At 36.7% G+C, this 17020-nt stretch overlaps 1 protein-coding gene across 5 annotated transcripts in view; it reads right to left on the bottom strand.

The window, feature by feature from the left end:
• Nucleotides 1-2855: 2855 nt before the first annotated feature.
• Nucleotides 2856-17020, bottom strand: part of DCAF6 (DDB1 and CUL4 associated factor 6) — an 82322-nt gene continuing 68157 nt past the window's right edge. For all 5 annotated transcript variants that reach the window (XM_065676465.1, XM_065676466.1, XM_065676470.1 and 2 more), the window contains 5 exons: nt 14897-15035; nt 9081-9237; nt 7449-7537; nt 4857-4962; nt 2856-3298 (listed from right to left, as the gene is read on the bottom strand). In XM_065676465.1, coding sequence (XP_065532537.1) covers nt 3234-3298; nt 4857-4962; nt 7449-7537; nt 9081-9237; nt 14897-15035 — 556 coding nt within the window. In that variant the 3' untranslated portion in view covers nt 2856-3233. The remainder of the gene's footprint in view (nt 3299-4856; nt 4963-7448; nt 7538-9080; nt 9238-14896; nt 15036-17020) is intronic.

The following is a 17020-nucleotide window of genomic DNA, read 5'->3' as shown; positions in this document are numbered from 1 at the left end:
GATTGGAACTGGATGAGCTTTAAGGTCCCTCCCAGTCCAAACCATGTCTTTCGGTGGTTAGCTAAATCAACTGGTCATTTGATGCTTAACAGGAGTATCATGGCCCATTGCTTGATGGTCTTTTCCTCTCATTGGCTTACTTGAAGAATGATGGTCTCAAGTATTGCATCATTATGGCATAATCAAATTAGCATGAAGTACGCATCCCCATATTTTTGTTTCTGCAGATGCTTGCACAAGTGCAGCATGAATGGTGGCACTAGAGGGAACTCCTGCAGTATATCCCACCTCGAAGTCCCCAGTCTGAAATCAGACCTAGATCACAAGATTTGCTTCTAAAATTGTGAGTTTCTGGATTGTGGGTTGGTTTATTACAAATTTATTAACTTCCATGCACATTCGATAACATTTTCTAACTTTCTGTTGCTGCTACGAACTGTAGAATTACCAGCATCCCTCCTCCTCCTACCAACAGCTCCTGTTATTGCGTGGTTACAGTAATTGAGACTTGGTCCTTTACCAAAACGCTTATGAAAAACTAAACCAAACACTATGGATATCTTAGTTTCAGAAAAACTGCTTGAAAAGCTGTGTTGAAGTTTGAAAAATCTTCAAATATTAAATTTTTGCCCTCCTTTTAATCAGTAAACCCATGGCTAAGCATCTGGAATTAAAGTTACTATTTAGACTTCGAATAAATAAGACCTTATGGGAATAATGTGCTTATTGGGGAACTCTGGGGAAAAAAAAAAAAAAAAAAGACATTTACAAGAAAGATGGTTTTGTTTTATGTTGTCTGCTTTTTGCTGGCAATTACTAGAGAAAGTGGCAGAAGCAGCTGCTTTATTTTTAGACAGACAGACATCCACAATGATGATTTATAAAACTTCTCTAGTGAAGACAAAGGGTATGCTCTCCCTTTACTGCCTTAAGAACTGATTTGTTTTCAAAAGGCAAAGGTTAGTAATTTCAAAATAAAGAAAGCCATGCTTCTGTAGAAACACCATGGTCATTCTTTTTGGAATGGACCTAACTGCATAAAACATTATGTTATTGTATTTCATTCACAGAACTGCTCAGGACCCCAAGCTGTGGAAGAAGTTCACTATTGCAACAGATGCCCCACAGAACAGAAACACGGCTTTATTTCTCTTACTGCTAACAGCTAAAGTAGAGCAGGCAACCCTACTTTACGTATATGCTAAGTACACTACATATATTTACTGTACTATTCTTTAAAATGTAATAAAAGGAGTACTCTGTTCTTTTATAAAATTAAAGACTAATTTACACATGACAGTAAAAATACTGCCCAGTGCAGCGCTACAAGCAGCAAGGTTTGAATAGTTCTAGACCACTGCGTTCCCCCTCCCCAGATTGGTATACCACAAAACCATAAAATATCCTTTCATTTTTTGCTGGTCTGAAAATGCTTGCCCAAAATGTCATGTCATGAGGAAAAACTAATGTTTTGCTCCCTTCTCCAACAAAACCACTTAGTCCTTCTTACGTCATCAGAAAACACAAGTGTCTACATAAACTGTTACTTTCACTCCATACTTAACAAATAACCAACCAACTTGACTTCCTTCACTGCCCCTTGTTCACAGTAGATATGTTCTCAAAAATTTACCTATTTCCATCCTTTGTTGCACTGACCTCCTCAGTTTTCTGCAACATTCTAATGTTCCAAGACCTCCACTCTTCTCAGCACACTCTGCCTCCAAAACATTCTCTCCCCAAGTTTTCTCCTTTCCAAAACTCACTTCACTGGATCACTTTCAAAGCTTCAATACTTTGCTCTTCCTCAGTAACTTCCTACCTTCTCTTTTTAAAAAAAACCCAAACTAACAACCAGCCACCCTATCCATCTCCTCACACTTTTCCTCTCATAATTTTTCCCTTACCCAAGTATCCTCACTGTTACTGCCAGCTGAGTTACATATAATTGTCATTTCTCTTCCCTCACAAGTTTCTCCACCTCCTCCAATAGATTTAGTTTTCTCATCTACATCTGTTTCTGTGGTTTATATCCCTTCCCTGAGTCCTTTCAGCCTGCCTGCATTGTGAATCAGGGTATCAGAATGTTGTGGTAATGTTCTTTTTTTCATTTAGTGTGGGGAATTCTTTTTGTTGACATAAGCAAAGTTTGCACAGTAATGAATGCACATTTTATTGATAGCAGGGTAATGAAGCCTCCTGTACCCTCAACACCTGATTTATAATTCTTCCCAGCATTCTGCAATTCCCAATAGAGCCCCTCAGCATCCGCCACCCTTGGCAAGAACAGCCATTAAGCAAAGCTGCTTTTTTACTTGCTCCTCTTTCCTTCCTTCACTTTCTCTTCCCAAATACCATCCAAAAACATACAGAGGAAGGGTAGAACCCTTACACTGACTGACCTGCCTTCCTTCCCAAATAAATACTCCTAGGAAGCAATGCACAGGAATTTTCAAATTCGTGCTCCTTTGCACTAAACTTTCTCTGCTCTAAATCCAATGAAAATTAAGATGTATCTGCTGTTGTTGCAAAGAATGCATACTCATGGTTCTATTAGTGAAACACACCTATTTCACCAACACTACAGATTCACATATAAAGAATATAAAGTGGCACTATCATAAGTCTGATGGAAAGACAATTTAGTGTATGTATGTGTGGGTTGCCCATGGAGATGCAAAAACCAAGAGCTATGGGGTCACAAAGTCACAAAGAATCCCAGTGCTCACTGTAAGAAATAACTGTATTTGTCACTTCATAAGCATTATAAGAAAAAATGCACATGAAGGCAGTAATGGGGTTATAGTTACAAGGTGATAAATCAATGGTTGTGCAAAATAAAACCAGAAAACTACTTAAAACAACCAAGTCTTTTAATTAGAAAGCAACAAACATGCATATGGCAAGTATAGAAATTTATTTGAACCAACTTTATTACTATAATGAAAGTTACTTTAAAACACTGATCCAAGCTCCCACATCTGCAGGTTAAGGAAAATATTGCACTTTGCATCTTCTAGCACCCCTCATACATGCCAAAACATTTTAAAAACATTTTTGCTTATTTTGACTTGCACACTCTCCCAAAGTCATGCACACAGTTATTCAAAAACAAAAGGTTAGGTTATCCAAAAGCAATACCTCAGAATTGCACTAAAGCTCTGTAAGGAAAAATATAATTAATGTCTCATACAAATTCCATTAACGTCTAGGTGCTTGCACACAACTGCCGGTTACTCTTCATCTTCATTTTCATTCTCCTGACCAGATCCTTCTGATCTGTCACCTTCCAAACGGTCTGTAAGACACACAAGTTTAGTGAAGAGAACTTCCAAAGTTTTAATTTCTTGGTAAATATTTATAACGTGCTATCTCCCTGGGCTGTTACACAATGGACAGTGACTGCAGGTTATATGGGAGAAGAAAGACTATATAGACTGACAGCAGAGACTGGGTAGTAATGTTACCACAAGAAAGGATAACAGGAGAAAAGCCCCAAAGGATTTCCAGGCATAAAAGTGAAATTTGTGTACAAAAGGAAAAACCTGGTAGCTGCTGAATGGCTGTCAGCACAAGGAAAGGTGAATGCAAGCATAATATTAAAAGAGATAGTGAATACAAGGGATTGAAACATTGCTCTGGGGAACTGAAAATAAAATAGCTGCAAGTTAGAAATCTGTATATCCAGAAAACTTGGGAATCACTATCTGTCACTGTATACATCAGAAAAAGTACCTGTTAATGTGAATGTTTACAGAAGGGCAAATATAGAAATGTGTGAGGGAACATGACTGGCTTAAGATCAGTTTTTTAGTTGAAACTATTTTAACTCAAGCATTGGGCAGTTCCTCAAATATTTTACTCTACAGAACTCATAACAATTGAAGAAAAACCCCAAACTTATATATTCAGTTACAGCAGTGGCGAGGCATAGCACTGTGCTGGATATAGTGTCATCTTCCTGGCTCTCTTACTGTCACAGATGAGCAAGAGGTGAAAGCAGAGCAGCAGCTGCTACCAGGAAGAGCTTCCTTCCTGCCTCATCACTGTAAGCCCACTGCCCTGCTAAGCCAGTGCCAGAGTCCCCATATTTAGTAGCTACAGTCATTTTCACCTTCATCTACAGTTCTGTTAGGTTTCCGCCCCACACGTCATACCAGCCTCCCAAAACTTAATCTCCTTGCTTCCTACCCAGTATGACGTCTCTCCATTGTCTTACATCTTCATTTTCACTGCAATTAACTTTGCCAGCATTAACACCCAGGAACATCAGCTCCCAACAATGACTTTCCATGCAATCCCTCATATCACCAGTTTCAGCCCTGGGGAACTGCCCCCTCGCTGAAGGGACAGCCTAGTACCTGCTGCCCCAGAACAGCTGCCAGCAGCCTCATTAATATCTCCCACAGTCTTGTATCTTGACCCTCTCCTTCAATCCTAGACAATTCCAAGTCCACAATGACAGTCAGTTTATCTTGCAGCTCATTCCAGTCATCCCCAATAGCTTTCCAATCACACAGCACTCACTATAAGGATCATTCTTTAGTAAAGGGATTATTTTTCAACATCTAATTAGTACTACATTACAAGTAAGCTATTTCAGGGTGGACTGTATGGTAACATCTAAATATATATTTTGTTCTTTTCTTGCTCTTTAAGGTAAAAAAGAACAGCTGCAAAAATGTTGCAAGTCTCACACTAAAGAAGCAATTCCTAATCACTTCCATTAAGAGACCCTTGAATCTTCTCACCAACCCCAAGTATAGCCCCAGACAGCTGAAGATCTTGGTGGTCTGCCAATCCATCTGCTATTTCCTAGACCAATGTGGTGGACAAGCTCTTCAGAAGCCTCTCACCTGCTCTTATGTGATTCAATGAAGCCAACATTCGTAACATAAAAGAAGCTGGAACAGTAATAGTGTTTCTGGTCTCTTCCAGCATTAATTCATTACGTGTTATAACCTGGAGGCAGAGAAGGGATACAAACAGCATCAAAAATAAACACAAAATTGTACTGCAACAATATGGGTTTGTAGATAAAGTTCCTATGCAGAAGGCATTTACAGAGTCCAAAATTACAATAAGGGAGCAATATTTTAATAACTATTACTAAAATGCAGTTACACCAGTAGTATGTGGCAAGAAAAGTCAGACAGTGGACTGCCTACAGATATCTGTCTATCTAAAGAATGTTCTAGTAAGATCCTCATTCCGTTGTCCATATGCATGGTAGATAAGCAACTGGGAAAAACTTTTGGAAATGAGATCTTGTAAGAAATGAAGAGGACTGATGAGAGAAAAAGCTGTTACAGATGGCAACTACTGTAGAGAAAAAAGTTCTAGCACCATCTCTGGCCAAGAATGTAGGAAGGAAAAGAGATGAGGTTACCCTAAACTCCTGCCTTCATGCTGCTTGAAACTTCTGGAGAAAATCCACAGAACACAAGCAATTTCTTTACTCTAGTTCAGGAAGATTCTTCAGCTCCATAATTCTTTCTAAACAGTTCTATTACCTGCCTCTAAATGACTTGAAAAAGCCAGCTCCTTCTGCCTTAGTTTCAAGGAAAAAAAAAATCCACTAACCAATACTTTGAGCTCTTTTTGCCTCAATTCCTTCCTTGTGGTACTTCTTTGCCATCCTTCTTGCTTTCCCGTTAAGTTTGATTCCCATACTTCAGCTTGCCTCTCACCTTTAAGGCTATGTTCTTTTCCTGTCTCTAAGTATAAATTTTTTTAGGTGGAGACAAGTTCTGATTATTATTCAGTCCTTCCTCCCAGATCAGTTGCTATAAGGCAGAAAAATAATGCATTTCTTTACCTCCCTGAGACTCTTTCTCAGGCCTTTTCCTTTTGTGAGGAACATGTTCTTGCAAATGTCTGCAGTGGCCTTCTCCTGGCCAAATCAAAGCACCTGTTTTCTGTCATTCTTCTCTGCTTACCAGGCAATTTGCACAGCTGATCAGTCCCTAAATGGAACAAACTCAGAAGACAGCAGGCTGCAAATTTTTTCTCTTTCACCTCCTATTTCTCCAGTGCACTGACAGCCTGCTTCTGATGCTTTTTCTCTATTAAGAGATTTGTTCCCATCCCCACTGTCTTTTCCTATTCACTGAAGTCATGGGCCTCTTCTCCATTTTAATTATGGTTGTGTATCTATACTGAACTTCCCCTCAAGCACAGTGATTTCTCCCCAGACCTTTTCTTCTATAAAAAATTCAGTTTAAGAATTGGACACTTACTCTAGCCCAATGTAACACGGTGAAAACTATTTTATTTCTATGAAACTCTCTTGTCTTTTATATAACTATTTCAATACAAGAATTACATTGAAAAACAAAAACTATGTAAAATTACAAACCATAATGTGGCCAAATCATTTGAAAGTTCTACATCTTTTAATTAAAAAATAATTGCATCTCTAAATAATTTGTGATTATTAAAAATTATGTTTCACAAAGATCAATGAAACAATTGCTTTAAGCACATATTTATGTTTAGCAATATTTTTAACTAACTCCCAAAGGCTCCAAAACATGTCATAGATTAAAACTATCATACAATATACAAAGAAGCATCACTTCACTCAGTGTTACTACTATTAAAATAATGGGGAAGGTTCAAAACTCACAAGGGGGGGGTGGGGGGTGGGTCAGGGGAATATGGGTTGTTTGTGGCTAAGGGTTCTGGGTTTCTGTTTGCTTTAAATATATATAGCACTAATACAGAGAAATAATAATTTAAAAACCCCAGTCTACTATATACCCTGCTGTCCAAGGATTGCACAAATAAAACACCCCAACCAAACAACCCCACAGCTAAATTTGCCCCAATATATAACTTACAGAAAAGCATCAAACATTTTAATAGTTTGTTATGTAAATCACTAATATGTGATTATTCAGCCGTCAACTATAAGTTCACCATAGGCCAGTTGCTTTATACACTGCTATTGCTTAAAGAGCATGAAAATAATGTGTTACATATGGACAGTTATAATTGATTTGGCTTGCAATGTTTGCTTTATTCCATGAAGTTCTCAAGTTACAACCCTTAACTGTATGTCACAGAATATTTACTGGGATTGATTTTTGCATTCCCTGTTCTTCTGTATACCACTGTATTTCCTTCAGATAATTTGTTTGTTTAAAGACAGGCACTACCTTAATTTCTCAGTTCCTGCCAGTTTTCCTTCTATATCTGACTGTTCATACTTTTTCCAACTTCTTTCATGTATATAATACCAGATCACATCATATAATTTCTAGGAGAGTTAACGAAATCTTGCCAATGATAGGAAAGTTAGCTATTATAAAAGGGCAGCTTTTTATTTGTGGCTCATTTGTTGAGCATTAAAAACTTTGTTAATTCAATGTGAGTAATTTGCACCGAACTCTTTTATAGAACTGGAAAATTCAACATTACTGTGAAAAAGGAGAAAAGCTTCTTACCTCATCTGCAAGTTTTCTGTTAAAAATCTTGGATTCTTCCAGTGGTGACCAAATTTTTATATCATAATCAATACCTGAAGAGGCCAGAACTAGAAGTAATAGTAATTCTATATTAAATGTGTGATGCCTTTACCAGTATTTTCTGCACTTAATTCGAGTTAAGAAAAATACTTTACTTAAGCATTTACTTGCAAATGTCATTTCCAGTGTTGAACATACATGACAGCTACATAATTACTAATTCTCCATATAAGATCTGAACCATAGATTATACACTGTACATTTTTTAATATATATATAAGAAGAAAACACAAACAGCAAAAACCTTCTGTTTTAAATAAAAAGAGCACCAGAACACAAATAAGATAGGAGCAGAAAGTAAGAACAAACCTTCCTACCACTACTAATATAATTCTGCTGACATCCTGATAAATACATGCATTAATAACAAAGCCTTAGGATTTGTAGACCCAGAAGCAAAGACAGAAGCAAGATAGCTTCAAATGTGTTTTGGTATTTGACAATTTCAGTGTATTTTATATTCAAATATAAAAAAGCAACGGATGGTCTTATAAACACTTGTTAAACTATGGAAGAAAAGAAGTTGCAGAACATTCTCTAGATCATTGCATAGAACAGCTACAAAAGTAAAAATTCCATAAGAAGTTCCCAGGAACTGGAAAACTCTACAAGATTAACTGTCCTACGAGAAGGATGACCTCTCCATTATATTTTCAGTGTGTAACAGGAAGACAGTTGCACTCCATCAAGAAATCAGTAAAGCTACAGGGCATTTGAGATGTACTTCCAAAAGAAGTCTTGAACCAAGGACAAGTGTCCAACCTAGCCACACATGCTGAACATGTACAGGAACACAATTTCAATTAAGCATTTAAAAGTTCACAGCTTATGCAATGAAGGGCAGTATAGCATGTTTCCACAAATTGCCTGAAAACCCCCATCCTCTTCTGGTATTATTATAACAATCTTATTTGCTTATTTATTTATGACTGACTGTTGCTTTACAGCTATGTAAGCTATGGAAAAAGGAAATAACGTGAATACTTCGACTGTGTCAGAAGCTGGAGAATGGTTCCGATTTTCCATCTACAAGTCAGATGATACACATTTCCTTCTACTACTTTGCTCCTTCCCCCCCACCCAAATATTTTCCCTCAAGTACAAATTAATATATTTCTATGAATTTTATTTATTCTTCTAATCTCATTAAGCCAATGAGGCTGAGACACCCACTTAATTTTTTTAATAGAGCCAAGTAGAGATGAGATTCCAATATCAATTCCCAAAGTGTTGCTGGCATTTCAGTGACCCTATACTTCCCTCATTAGTGTAATGGAAAACATTTAATGGACTGAAGGGAGAAATGGGAGAATCCTCTTATTACATCTTAACTTCTTTTAAATGCTGTGTCAGTAACATTTTCATTCCAAGACATTACTGAGTAAGGGCCAAAGGTAAGTAAAAGACAAAATTAAAAGCAGTATTATCTAATTCATGTGGGAAAAAAGAACAACAGTTAATTAATCATTACAATCCTCTATTGACCAAAGACTTTAAACTGAGATTTTAAAATGCTTTACTATTTATAAGCTGAACATGAAATTATCTTACTTGGGTCAAATGGATGAGGCTGAAGACAGTTCACCACATGATTATCAGCTTCCAGCAGCATGAGATGTTCAGCAGTATGTCGATCCCATATGAAAATATGGCCACAGTCTGAACCACTCATGACAAAGTTAGATCCCCAAAAATTGGCTTCTTTTATCTGCAGTAAAAATGAAAATTATAAGGCTATCTAGTGGAAAGCATATCAAAGAGTATACTCCCGTTTCTGCAATGACACTGTCTCTTAAGAGCTCTACATTTGTAAAAACATCTAAGAAAATTTAAATGATACATTTAATAAAGAATGATCAAAAAAGATAATCCAGAAGATTATAGATCTCCACAGCAAAGTGGCTGCTAAAAATAAAAAAGAAATGTTGGGGCAGACTGAATTTTGGAAATAAATGACAGCAGATTTGTCACTTTCCAAAGTGAAAGAAATGACACTGGAGACAGAGGTGTGTGAAAAAGCTTCTGGGAAGAGTTGGGTAAGTTAACATGTGTGATGGCTTAATCCCTGGTGGGCATTTTCCATTTAGAGTGAAAGAGGAGATGAGACATAGGTTTATGAACTTGGGGGGTGGGGGGGAAGTGCTGGGAATTAAAGTTATAAGCCACTGAACAAGGAGGGCATCCAGGCAGAAGCGACCCTTCAGCTTCAATTATTACAGTAATCATAGATGAAAGCAGAAGCATCTCTCCCTGTAAACAGAACAAATAATAATATCATTTTCTTGACACAGCAATGATGCATTCTATTCTATATAGTTGTTCCTATCATTATTTCATTGAGGTATCCAAGCACCTTTGCAAAATGTTTGAAATGATACGGCTAGCTTTTGTCACATATCAGTAATGAACCCATACTATCAGCAAAGAGTACGTGTAATACATGGCCAACATGGACTTTTTTAATACACGTTGGTGTGCATAAATATAGAGAGCAAGGTAAAGCCTATCTTGCAAAGGCAGTGAGTTGTTGGAGGGCCTACTGTTAACAATGAATGTCATCTTAGGCCAGTTTATGGAATTTTACTTTGCACTGATCTGACTAGCATCACATAAATTATATTAGCTTTTAAATCACCCATCAGAAATTATAATTGGATTATCTTTGTGTTTGGCTTACAGCTAACTCCTCTAACTATTATGTTATTTATCACAGGGTAATTTGACCCTGGATTATAAATAACTATAATTAAAACATTCAAGGAAGACTTCTCTTATTGGAGAACTGTCCATTTGAACATCTGTACATCGTACATTTGAAGGAAGAAATTGTACACCTCTGAAAATGACACGGTAATGACTTTTATTTAAAAGATGCACAGATTACTCAAGAATGTTTCATAAACTGGAACAGATGGGAGGAATATCACAAACATGGCACTGCAAGTTTGTATATCTATTTATGATACGGTCCTTGAGAAGGCTTCCAGAAAACCAGCCACCTCAGACCACAACCGTATAGTTTGTCAGTGAAGTAACACAGACAACCTTCAGTTGGGCTTTTCCCTCCAGTAAGCTGACAGCACTAAGGGAGGCTGATGGAAGGCCTCCTTTGGTGCAGTCGGACCGTCTCAGGACAGACGGCAAAGGCTTCCTGTCCCATTCTGCCTTTCTTTCCCTGCCATCAAAGCAAGCCTTCTCTTCATCCAATGAAGAGAGGAACATCATCTGTGTAAAAGGAAAAGAGGGGGGTTTAAGGAACAGTGTGCTCATGCTTTAGCCTAGTAGACTACATAAAGATTTATTACATAATCTATTTCCGTTACGTGAAATGCTATAATTCAGTAGGTATTTAAACCTACTCTCTTAAGTGTCATAAATATTCATAGTCTCATCTGTATATGCATTTGCTAACTACGCTGTGAACACTTCTCTACTGAAGTGACTATCCCTTCCCTCAAACTGGCTAGACTGTCTTGTCCCCAGTTCTGAGAACAGAAGAAAATAGCAGACATAGTCAACGGCAAGATAGCTAATTTGACATGTACTCTACTTGAAAAAGTCTCTGGGAGAAAAGCGTATCAATAAATTTGAAACTTTTTTTCTTTGTTTCCATCCTTCTTCCCAAAATATGGTATTGTCATAGGATTATGAGAATAATGTATTATCTGATAATCATTTACATATGTTACTTATACTTTTTATGGATTCATATATTATTTATATTAGAACATACTAATTTAATTTCTTAGATGTTATTTATTTATAATTTATTTGTGTAGTAAATGCTGCATTATTTATTAATTGTGTGTTTACTAATTCAGTGTGAAAACACAGACTCCCTGAGTATTTTATTTCACAGATCTGTGTGAGTTTTGCAACTGAAGGTAGCTGAAGCAGTGTGTTGTATGAAACAGAGTAGCATTACAGTGAAAATGATCATATAAAAGACAGAGAAATGGCAGGCCAGAAAAAATGGCAGTAGTATTAGCTATGTATCTCCTTGAAATATAATGTTGATATTATTCCACACCTGTTACATTCGAGATACCCTTTTGATTACAGCCTGAAATAATGTGGCTTATTTAATTTCTGAGCCCCCAAAAGCCACCCTTGAATATTAATTTCAAAAATAACTATTAAGTTTGTTAAAAGTAATCTTTCCATGCCAAGATATCTCTTGCCCTCCCTTCTTAGAAAGATGTAACTCAAACAATTAGTCTTAGCAAAGAAGAATGGGTGACTTCCTTCACTAATGACTACAATCTTCTTCAGAAATAATTTCTGATTTTACTCAGAGTAGGACATAAAAATAACCATTGTTAAGCTGTTTTAAAAGAGGAACAGAATAAACGGCAGTATCTTTCTCCATTGCTGTCCTATATCATCTACAGGGTGAGAGGCTAGATGAAGTGGCAGAGGGAGAAGGCACGTTGCTTCAAGAACCGTCAAAACTCAGTCCAAAATGTGAGCTGAAAGCTCCACAAAAGTCTGATATTTGTGCTGGAGAAAAGAGTCTGGAAGTTAAAAATATAATCCTACACACAAGATTACACTTCACACAGTTACCAGTACCTCTTACGATGTCTTTAAATTGGCATAAACTGGGCAAAAGAGATACCTGTGTGAACAAAAGTTTCCTATGCAGCAGCTTTCACAGTTCACACAAATGATGAACAATGTTTGAAGTTCAGCATGAAGTAATTTCCTGATGTTTGGTGTTTAAGAATATCTCTGGCATAAGGGAGAGAATTGAGTTTGAGACCATTTACACAGAACTCTACTATGGACTTATTTCCAAAGTAACACATCATAATGCAGCTCTAAAGAGGACAGCACCTGCATCCTTATCTTTCTGTCTGCACAGTTTTCTCAGTAAATGCACTGAAGAAAAGGACAGAGACATTGTCTTGCTCTGTGCTTTGCCCCAGCTATCTTGATTTTAAAATCATCATGATAAAGAATCATATTATTAAGCATATTATTAACCCTTACTGCTGTTAAAATGTGTACTTTATTTCCAGCATGAGTATGCCCAGTTTTAAATTTCAGGCTTGCTAGATTTTTGTCTAAAGAAAATATGCACCAATGATTGCAGTCACTGCAATAAAGTCATTCTGAACTCTAAAAATAAGCCAGAGAAACTGCATTCCTGATTCTGTAGTGAAAAATGTGCTTACAATATACTCATCTTTCGGCAGCTTTGTCTTACAGGTCCTCGTAGTATTTTTCATTATCCTATTAGAAGTACATCTAAAATATCTCTAATGATAAATAAGCCTATATTTTAGTTCTCAATTGCAACTTTTTCCTGCTTCCTTTGTATTCTCTTACGTAACTACTGATTTTACATTTCTAATATTCATAAAACCTAATTTTAGCACCACAGAAATAAACAGATTCGAAACTGCATTTTAAAATTTTGTTTTCAAGCTCATATACACACTCCCTTCTACTATATGCATACACCATTTATCCCATTTATTCATTACGCAAAGATGCTCTATTGAAGAAAAGTTTCTTCAAAGTCAACATTTTAAAAGGCGGATTTGAGGTGAGCGGAATAGAGGAAGAATGGTGTATATATGAAAGGAAGTAAGACTAAGATTGGAGTGAATAATAGTGAGGAAGAGACGAACAACTGAACGCACACGGCAAAAGACAAATTCTGAAAAAAAAAGGAAGTTTGGGCTCACAAAAGCATTTTTTACCTCCAAGAGAAACAGGAAATCTCACTCCCCATCATTCCCCGCTAATAACACACTCCCTGCTGCCACACTCCCAGGTCTGGTTCATGAAAACCCAGTAACACCCAGGACTCTAATGACATCATTTAAGTGGTTTAATGTCAGGGATCTGTGTGATGAACAGGAAAACATTCCAACACTGCCAATGGTGCAAGGAAACATCAATGCATGCTACTTAGTTTTTGCTTTCTGACAATGTAAGAATGACACTTTAAATATGCTTATTTAAAAAATTGTAAGAGTGCAAAATTAAGTTCTCAAAAGTAAGGAAGTACCAGAATTAATCAATTTGTCTGCAGTACCTTAATTCACTCTCCATATCTGTATGCATTAAAATAGTAAATGTAATTGACAATTTATCTCTGGGCTGCTTAGGTGTGTAGGAGACAACACCTCTCTAAGCTGTCTCCTTCACAAATTTAAAAGAGAAATACAATCAGGCCTTGCCTTGCAGGAGAGGGCATCGATCAAAAGGAAGTTTGCCACCACAGAAACCAACAGGCAAAATTTCATTATCTCTCATTGTGTGCATTCCTTGTATATAGGCACTCATGTGAAACAAAGGCAAAAACACCAACCCACATCCCAACAATAAAATCAGTGACATAATCTGCGTAACAACACATATGCAGATGCAGGCTGAATTAAGACCACTTGGACAAGCTTAGTCTTAGTATCTCTTAACTACAAGGTGCTTCATGCTATGACTTCTAAAGTCATGTGGTTTTGAACAATTAAAATTTCTGAAATACAGTGCAAACCTCTGTCACTAATAAAAGTTTATTCTAAGTCTGTTGCTTATGTAGACTGAAATAGGTATTTACTGAAGCATTCTCCTCAGTGTCATCAAAGCCATTCAAGCAAACTCTAGAATAAACAGCTTTTGTAGGTAGAGGGACTACTCCTTGAGCATCTGCAAAATAATACACCTGCTGCTTCTACAAAATACCACCTAGTACTCATAACTAGTACTGGAACTACATCTTCAAAATCCTGTAAAAAGTGAAAAAAAAACCCCAAAAAACACAACGGCAAGGAAAACAGCATTTGCTTCTCATGCACCATAGCTTTACAAACACAGTAACTGTATTTTCCTTAAAATACAGCATTTTGTATAAAAAGAGTATCTAGTAGTTAGATTATGATTTAGCGACTAGCACTATTTCCTTTTTTTATAATTCAGAGATATCAGTGCTCTTAAAAACTGTGATTTAATCCTCACTTTGCCTTCCAAGCTGTTCAAAATCATTATTTAATCTTTAATGCTAAAGAGCTTGTAAGGCAAAGAGAGGATTAAATCATAATTCTGAAGGCAGGCACATATCATACCACTGAAGACAACAGAAAAAATGAAAAAGAAGTTAAGAAAAATACTAGAGTTTTCCAAGGAAGTTAAGGGGAGAGAGTCTTAAACCCAAGGAAACTTAAATGCCTAGCATGGTGACACAAGAGTCACAGTAATTTTAATTTTCATTTAGAGCAAGCTATGTGGCTTCCAACTGAATATTAAAAATAAAAGTGCTTGTGATACATTACAGCATCCTTTTTGGCAAGCATGTGGCAGCTACACTGATTCAGACCATAAAATCTCCAGAGTTCCCAAAACAGACAAAGAGTTTGTACCATTGTTCGGGAGTTCCGATGACCTTTATAAACCATCTTTATTAAAGGACGTCTAATATTCAGTGTTTCCAGTTCTTCCATTTCTTTTCTTTCTTTCCTTCTCCTGAAGAGCTCCTGAATGCGGGCAACAGCAGATCGTCTAAAAATTGCAGACAGAGAACACTGCTGAGAGTCCATCTCTAAACACTGAAATGGGCTATCAAGAAAGACTTTAACATAATAATTAGGCACTCAAACACATTATCTATAAGTCTGGAACAGACATCAACATTATCCCAAATGTAAAATTACAGACTAACTTTTTCCACCCTGGCTTAGAACAAGAATAGCATGCAGGACAGGGGTGTGTCAAGTGATGCCAGATTTTATTCCCCCTCTGAAGAACAAACTTCAGCTATTGCAAAATTCACATGCTATTTTATTCTTCAGTGCAGGAGATATCCTCCAACCATAATTAGGTAACAAAATTTCGAAGTGAAAAATCTACACCAAACCAGAAGTTTTATAAATTTAAAGTTACTAAGGATCTAGTGAACCTTCCAGTGTGATTTGGTTTTTCCCAAAATTTGTTAAATGCATTTCTGTTCACTATTTCTGTATGACAAGGCTCAAGATTTAGACAGCTTTAAAAAAATTCTACTAAGGCAAGAGATGATTTGAGCTCAAGTATGGTAGCAACTATCCTATACATTAGCAGTGAGGGATACAGCTGAAGATTTCCCAGCATAACAAAGAAAAAATAGCTAAATTGTCTATTTAGTTTTGTGAATGTTTAATTCCAGGTATCTACTTTTTTAATTATCTATGAAAAAACCTTGGTGCCAAATTTTTCCTGTTTAGCTCTTAAGTTGTCAGATCCCCCCTAATTCCAGCTGTAACCAAACTATCACATCCCAGCACCTGCACCTAACTCTTTTATTCTTTTATTCCATGTCAGGGTTGCATAGAGATCCTGAACACAGTCCAAGGGAAGTGTCACTCTGAAGAAGGAGCAGGTACAGATTTTAGCAGGATGCAAGGATACAAACTTTTTCAGGAATTTATGTGATCCTGAAAAGTAAACTGAGCCAGAACTGAACAGATCTGCAACCTCAGTATACCGTGACCAGAAAGCTAGTAAACCGAATTTGTCCACAAGTAATGCAGTATGGTGTTTTAGCCACTGATCCTGGGGACTCTTGCAATAAGTCCTCTTTTCCAGAAAAAACCCCATCAGATCCATCTCATAACTAATTCTCCCAGCCAGAGGTCTGCTTATATTTTTGTTTCATTTTTGTCATAGGGGAAAGTTGGACCAAAAAATATTAAGGTAAAGTGTTATCCTACGGCTAGGCAGAGAAGGAAAATTAATGCAAACAAGGAGTCATTAAAATATATTTTAAAAACCAAAAAAAAAGCAAAAAACAAACCACAAACTGTCACACTGAGACATATCACCTAATACAGGTAAGCTTTTAAAAGATATTTTAATACTTACTTTTTTATAGAAACTAGAAAAGATTTGTAAGCAGTAGCTAATAGATCCACTTAACTGTGGACTACTTATTGTAATACATAATAAAAAATAGACTATTACTACTTCCTTTGCGAGAGTTTTGTGTCCCCTTAAAATCTGTGCAATCTTCCAGTTCCTCCTTTTTATGCTACACTAAATATACTGTACTTGTTAGTTAGCCCTTATAATATATGGAGTCTCAACTTTAATTTTCAACAGATTTAAGAAGATTCTTCACAAAGTCTTCATATAATTGAGGGGGAAAAACCCAAGCCTGTGCTTTAAAGATCACATAATTATTCTCCTCTTCAGTTTACTTCTATGTGAAGGAAAAAGAAAGGTGGCATGTATATGACAGACTACATAACACACAAATTTTAAACAATTATTTGTACATTTTGCACTTGCTTTTAGAAAGCAAGTTTTTGCACTTGCTCTTAGAAAAGATGGTTTGTGTGAGAAAGTAAAAGCAAGAAGCATGCGATACAAACTATTCTCCTACCAACCCCATCAGTGATCACACAGCTTTGGGAACAACACATACAGCTCTTCAGCACGGTAAGATCCTTTGACCTTTTTGGTTTCAGAGCATGCCCGCTAGCCTTACACTTACCTATGATTGCTATTTG

This window comes from Lathamus discolor, chromosome 4 (genome assembly GCF_037157495.1).
Source record: "Lathamus discolor isolate bLatDis1 chromosome 4, bLatDis1.hap1, whole genome shotgun sequence".
Lineage (NCBI taxonomy): Eukaryota > Metazoa > Chordata > Aves > Psittaciformes > Psittacidae > Lathamus > Lathamus discolor.
This window is presented reverse-complemented; position numbering and strand designations above follow the sequence as displayed.